General features: G+C 50.8%; 1 protein-coding gene across 1 annotated transcript in view; it reads right to left on the bottom strand.

Moving 5' to 3' along the window:
* Positions 1-3,675: 3,675 nt before the first annotated feature.
* The window catches only part of NHERF2 (NHERF family PDZ scaffold protein 2), a 38,193-nt gene continuing 34,710 nt past the window's right edge, over positions 3,676-7,158 (bottom strand). The window contains exons 6-7 of the mRNA XM_056866179.1: positions 6,841-6,903; positions 3,676-3,871 (exon numbers count right to left, since the gene is read on the bottom strand). Coding sequence (XP_056722157.1) covers positions 3,713-3,871; positions 6,841-6,903 — 222 coding nt within the window. The 3' untranslated portion in view covers positions 3,676-3,712. The remainder of the gene's footprint in view (positions 3,872-6,840; positions 6,904-7,158) is intronic.

Raw genomic sequence — 7,158 nt, 5'->3', positions numbered from 1 at the left:
ATCATTGGGAGTCGTTCCATGGAATATACAGAAAGATTCTTTCCCCAACCTTTTTTTTGGGGGGGGGGGACACCCACCCTTTGGTCGATGCACGTTTGAAGACCTAATTTTCGTCTGGTCGTGAGCATCGAAACTCGTGCGTTTCCCCCCTACTCCCAATCCCTCCCCCCCAAATAACTTGCAATTTTTGTTTTAGAAATGCACGTGAATGTCTTTGAAAATCACTTCTGTACTTGTCAGGTTCTGTTTATAGCATTGGGGTGGCAGAGAACGGAGAGGCTCGCGTCTACCTCTAGCAGCCTCACACACTTTCTTTGGCCTAGTTTGAGAAACAGACATGCCCCCAAATCCCAAATAACAGAGAAAAGAAAAGAAGCAGGCAGCAAAACCATTTTGAGATGGCTGAAATGGAAAACCTCCCCGAGATCTCACCCAGGGTCAAGGCTCACACAGATACTCTCTGAAGCAGAGGTTGATACGTCCCTGACCCTAAAACCTCACAAGTCTCACTCAATAAACACAGAACACATTTTTTAAAAAGATCAAGGTGTATTCTCTCCAAAGCCACATTCCCGTTCACCAACATCCCATGTTGTCCTAGACTCAGTGGTCCGATCCAACCAGGTGCAGAAGCCGCTGAGAGACACGCAGGGGTAGCCTCCTCCTTGCAGAGTTCATTTGGACCCCTCCCCGCACCACTGGTCACTTTTAAACAGGGAAGTGTAACTAGACCGGGATCGGGGCCAGACGGTGACTATCTTATGTGACCCAAAAAGCAGGAGGGAAGCATCCAAATTCTGCAGACTGAATGATGCAAATCAATCACATTCACACCAACCGGACAAGCTGCAGTGGGTCAGCAGCTTTTCCACAGAAAATGGAAGTTGGTGTTAAATTTGGCCTGGAGAGGGACCTGGAGATATTGCTGAGCTCTTTCCGGCTAATGTGGCTGAGAAAGCTACATTAAAAAACAATAATAATCCAGGCAAACCAGAGATTCCCAAAATGCCCACAGTCTGTGCCAGAGCAGCAGATCCCGGAATCTAGCTAAGTATTGCTTATAAAACAGGAAGCTGGATTAGGATAAATTGCAGAATTTGAAGGGTAGGAGCATACCCATTTACAACTAACTCTTCCTGCAACGGGCTTCCCAATTTATCTCTCTCAAAGCCTTCTGGGAAAAGCCCTTTTGCGAGGCTGTACAAAGAAGCTGCATCCTAAGGAGGGTGGCAAGTTACCTGGCCTGCTTTTCTCCGCTGCAGCCATCTCACAAAAGAAACAGAAAAGGATCTAAGGCACCTTTCCCCCCCCCCAATTCAAGTTATGTACAAAATCTATGCAAAGCCCCAGGTAGCTTACTCACCTGACAGCATCTGAGCATCAAAGTCTTTTCCTTATACACTAACATACGTTTATGCCCTGACAGAAAGGGGAGAAGGTTTGTGTGCATTAATCTGCATTTCTTTCTTTTTTTTAAAGGAAATAATAATTGCATCCCATATGGCTCAATGTTTGATTTTTTTTGGGGGGGAAGTGGTTGTAAAAAGCAGGTGGAAGGAGATTCATGGTTTGATGGGCAAAAGGCAACAAGATTTTGTGCAGTTCCCCACACCACCACCTGCAAGAAACAGTGTTTGGTCCTACCAACCCTGTTAGGAAAGTTGGAATCTTTACTTCTCTTCCTTCGGCCTGGTCCCAGCCAAGGCCCTACGGCCACAGGGCAAGGGCCGCAACCGGGGGCCGCACAGACCCAGGAGGGGAGGTCAGGGGCACTGTGCGTTGCTGATGGACAGGAGTGAACCCAGCCCCTGCAGCGCACTAGTGCCCTACCTCTCTGTGCTGCTCCAAGCAGTCACATGGGTGGGCTTGGCCGGAGAACTGACCCCTGGCTTCTCTGGAGGCACTGCCGCTGCACCATCCGTTCCGCAGGGATGCTCAGTGGTGCCTCTTCTCACGGGGGTGGGGGGTGGGAAGCACCAGCGGTTACGTGGCACTCGCTTGAAGAGGTTACTCTGGAGGGCATGCCACAACCGAATTATGTGGGACAACACGCCTAGAAAGGGGCTTGCAGTTCAGTAACCACGGGCAAGCCCGGGTCCTGGGCTCTGCTCTCTCTCAGGCCAAGCCTCGCATGAGGGAGCCGGAGGCAGGAAATCCAGCCGGCTCCCTCCCAGTAATTCACATGTGCCGTAACCTCCTCTTGCACAGCTCTTGCGGTTTCCCCACAGGCTCTTCCCCATGGCCCCTGCCCTGTGGGGCCAGTCGGACTCTCCTTGTACCCCTAAACAGCCTCCAAATCCCACCCAAGGAAGTGGTCTCCACACCGGGCTTCCTGTGCGCAGCTGCCTCGACTTCTGAGGCCAGAGATCATCCTCCCTTCCCTAACCGCGGGATGGCATTGGTGGAGAACAAACCGAAGACCTGATTCTTGGTTCTGTCCCCCACCCCAGATGTTGCCTCTAGAAAGGTTCCTTACACATAAACCTACCGCTGGCTAATGCTTCTTCGCACAACGCGTACCCGAACAGAAGGACTGGTTAACTGTGTAGCCCAGCAAAAAGCAGCAAAATTAAAGGTCTTTTTGCAGCCCTGGAAGCAGAAATGAGTGACAACCAGTGGAGATGTAAGCAATGCTCAAGTAAGTTGTGTGCTGTTTGGAAAAGCCGCCTTGCAGACGTTTGCGTCGCCCCTTGTTTGCCAGGACAAAACCGTCCGTCCCCCCCCCAGAAAAACCGTCTCCAGGAAGGTCTCGGCCTACCTGCAGACAAAGCCTTCAGCCGTGCTTTGCTAGAAAGGATGTTTCCAGCCAAAATGAATTCAGATCAGAATTCCTCGTAAATGTCAGGATTCATGTTTCTCTCCCCCCAGAGTGTTGGCAAGGCCTTTCGCCCAGTCATCGTGGTGTGCTGCAAAACATGGAATCCCCATATTTACTAGTCTGGAGGCTTTTAACCAAAAAAAATCTCAGTAAGCGGAGTTGTTCTAAAAAGGTGGAAACTGGGACGGGGGGAGGGACTATGCATGGAAAAAAAGCTGGAAAAGGGTTTGTTGTGCGCTAAAGCTCGAGCAGAGGGGTGTTGCGAGCGTTAACTAAAACCAGATGAAAAGGGTGGTGTGTCCCCCCACCTTCTTTCTTTCTTTTAATTCCAAACTTTGAGCAAGAGAGAAGACTGGAATGGTCAGCCAGAAAAAATTATGAGAATGTCTACACTGTAGCCCGAAGCGGTGTGAACCGTAGCCTTCCATTGAGCAGAGCAAAAAACAGGCTCTCTCTGAGATGTAAAAATATTTTTAAAATATCTAAAAAGAGAAACAAAAAGGAAAAAGAAACCCCCACAGTTAATTATATAAAAATGGACCTATAAATAATATATTCTAAATATTGCAGGTTTAAGAGATCCATCGTTAAAACAAAAACGCTCTCTTTTCACACCTTTCTTGCTCTTTGTTGGAAACGAGACGTCACGTTTACGACGACGCTGAGCTCAGCAGTTCCCATCTCTCTCCCCTTCTTCAACTGCTTTTGCAAAAGAGAAGATGCTTTCAAAATCTGCCTTGCACAGAGCAATGTAAACCTATGGAGGCAAAGCCGGGGCGTGGAGTGCCTTGAAGCTGGGCCCAGAGAGGGGCGGGCAGGATTCGTGCACGTTTCAAATGTCTGGCGGCTGCGGTGGGGGGGGGGAAGGAAGGGAGGCCTGGCTGGACAGGGGGCTCAGAAGTTGCTGAAAATCTCCCGCTTCTTGTTCCAGTCCATCTGTGGGGCCCGCTTGTTCACCCGCTTGGCCCGCACTTTCTCTTTGGCTTCCGCTGCCGTTGGACTCAAGTCCAAGCCGCTCTCTTCGAAGGGATCCTTTTTGCCGGGTTCTTCCACCTAAAGGGGAGGAGGGGGAACCGGTGTGGGGGGGGGGAATTGGTTTTGAGTTACTAGAGTAAAAACACACCCTCTCATCAGATTTAACACTAATCCAAAATACACCCTAGTTCTCCAACGAAACATTTCCTCTCTGTTACATATACCAGGGATCCCCATCATGGCACCCAAGGGCACCATGGCACCGACCAACACTTTTCCTGGCACCCACCAACCATGATTAGAAAGTGGATTTGGGGCCAGGTGGGGCTTTTGCACCAGCAGGTCTTCTGATTGATCAGAGGAGCAGGCCTATTATATGAGGTGCTGTGGAAGACAGGCAGGATGGTGCTGCTGCAGCCGTCTTGTTTGGGGGCTTCCTAGGAGCACCTGGTTGGCCCCTGTGTGAACAGACTGCTGGACTTGATGGGCCTTGGTCTGATCCAGCATGGCCTTTCTTATGTTCTTATATTGGCAACTGGTGATCTGATTGGCTGGACAGTTTAAAATCCCGTTGTTTGAGTGGCAGCTGCCACCACTGTATGGGTTTTTATTCTCTCTCTCCTTTCCCAGTGTATTTTTCAAATTACTCCTTTTCTCCCCTGCACTTGAGCTTCCTTTGTGTGTGTTGAGGACCTCTAACATAACATCCCCTTCACACCCGTTCCTATCTATGACAGAACCTCTCGCCTGACATTTTCATAAAAGAGAACCATAGAATCACAGAATTCTCCACAGGCACAGTTCTGTTCCAGTAGGGGAGGAAGGGACCCATCAGGGGAGAGCCCCCCCAGGGGCCCCCAGACACATAAACCCATGAAGCGTCCTTACACCAAGTCAGACCATTGGTCCACCAAAGTCAGAATTGCCCCCTCTGACGGCAGCAGCTCTCCGAGTGCCCAGGGCTGAGGTCTCCCACATCACCTCCTGCCTGATCCTTTCAACTGCAGAGACCTGGGACCATCTAAGAGCAAAGTGGATGCTCAAACCACTGAGCCGCATCCCCTTCCACAAAGGCTGTCCTCGACGTAGTTAAAGCAACACAAAGTTAAGGGAGACCCTTTGTGGCTGGTAGCGGGGCCTCCGGCTTCCCTGCCAAAGTGGGCCGGGGACTAAATTCGTTGCCAGCCAGGCTTCTGCCCAAACCTGGACGCCTTCTGGCAGAATCAGGGCCCAGCGACATGGCACATCTGAGGCGGTGCCCGTGCTAAGACAGCTGTTGCATCTGGCAAAACCCGTACAAGACCAGGAAAGCGCTCCCCACCCCTCGCTCCAAAAGCATGGAAAGAATGCAGGAGTTTGGACTCCAAACAACTCAAGAGCCCTTCTTCTCTCCTTTGCAATAGCCTGAAGCGGTCGGCAGTAATTCAAGCCCTCTCTGTGGTCTTTGAAAAAGTCTCTTTAATCAAGCATTTTCCCCTTTAAAAGAAGGGGGAAGGGAAGGAATAAGCCACACGGCATTTCAATATTTCCCCTCGCATTTGAATGTAATTAAGCTTTTTAACTGGAGTTGGGGGGGGGGAAGAGGCTGGATATTTGCTTGCAAGTATGCCGAAGGGAGAAATAGTTTTATGTTGCCGATGGATTTTCTACAGATTCAGAACAGCTTGCTTTGTTCTAGCCTCTCCAAAGGATAAAACGGTCCCCAAAGGATAAAACGAGGAAAGACAGTTCGGCTCGCTCCGGCCACCTTTGGGAGGGAACGCGGCAGATGTTTCCAGGGTTCGTAAATAGCGAGAGAGTGGTACGTTTGGAATCAGGAGACAGAGGAAAAATTCTATGTATGACGTCTTCCAGGACCGGGGAGGGGGGGGAGGCAAAGATGGAATGGGGAGAGCAACAGAAGAGGATGAAAACAGAAAGGATGGTCCAAAGTCAAATATAATGTACCCAAAATCCTCCAGCGGAGAGTCTTCGCATATGCAGAGCTGCAACGGTGATTCTTCATGAGGGACTTGTGTGCCCACCAGGGCAAGCTATAAATCTTGGGGGAATTCAGCCGTTTGGGGGGCAAATTGTGGGGGGAGATTCTAGGCAGACTTTTCTCCTTGCTTGCAATGGCTTCCAACAGCCAGCAGAGGGGGTGCCGTTTTATATCGCTCACTTGGCCAAAGAGCATAAAATCCGGGATTTCTCCCCTTTAAAAAGCAGCAAAAATCCAGCCTCATGTAAAGAAGTCGGCCCATGTTTGCTGGACACAAAGGTCTTGTTGACCGTCTGCTTGAGATCTGTACGTACGTCCTAATTTTCTGCTTGTGCTTGGGGTGCATTCGGTGATAATGTTGTCCTCAGGAGGAGAAGAAGAGTTGTTTTTTATATGCCGACTTTCTCTACCACTTAAGGGAGACTCAAACCGGCTTACAATCCCCTTCCCTTCCATTGCCCACAACAGACACCCTGTGAGGTAGGTGGGGCTGAGAGGGTGTGACTAGCCCAAGGTCACCCAGCTGGCTTCATGTGTAGGAGTGGGGAAACCAACCTGGTTCACCAGATTAGCCTCCACCGCTCATGTGGAGAAGTGGGGAATCAAACCTGGTTCTCCAGATCAGAGTCCACCGCTCCAAACCACCACTCTTAACCCATGACACCACAATGGCTCCCATTGGTTAATTGGTGGGCGGCAGCGGGGACTAGAAGCAGGGGACTAGAAGCTTGGAAAAGAGACGTAGGAAGCAACAGGGAGCCGGCACAGGAACAGGAGGAGGCGACACGACTCCAGAATCGCCTGGGTGGGAGAGAGGCAGACAGACGGAAGGCCAGCAGAGAGAAGAACACCTTTGTCTACGCAGAGAAGCAGGCGCTTAAGAGAAGAGGGTCTTGAAGATGCTGAACAGGGGGGTGGGTCAGGCAGAGCCTGAACCAGGGGGGAGCTGAAAGCGGGGAGGACGCCAAGATTTGCAAGGCCCAGAGAATGAAGACGTCCCAGGGCAGAAGGCAAGGGACGTTCCCATTCAGCAGCGAGGCAGGATAAGAAAGGCTGTTTCTTTTACCTCCGATTCTTTCTCAGGACTTTGGCAATCGCTGTGGGACGAAGACACAGATCCGCCGTTCAGCTGTTAGGAATGGAAACATGTTTATTACCGGGTGGATAAGGGCGCCATGGAGCCAGATGCAGAAGCGCCTCTTGAGATTTCTGCTAACCTCTGGGGAGGAGGGGGCTAAAGAGGATGGGGGATACACAGCTGAGGGACATGAGGGAAAAGAGTCATGGGCTGGCCAAGCCTCGCTTGGGGTACTCCTCTGGGTGCCGACCAGCAATGTCTTCCACCGCAGTGCCCCACTGCTTCCAGAGGACAAGAGAGACGGAA

Source organism: Euleptes europaea, chromosome 21, assembly GCF_029931775.1.
Source record: "Euleptes europaea isolate rEulEur1 chromosome 21, rEulEur1.hap1, whole genome shotgun sequence".
Taxonomy (NCBI): Eukaryota; Metazoa; Chordata; class Lepidosauria; order Squamata; family Sphaerodactylidae; genus Euleptes; species Euleptes europaea.
Note: the sequence above shows the minus strand (reverse complement) of the source record. Positions and strands in the feature narration are given on the sequence as shown.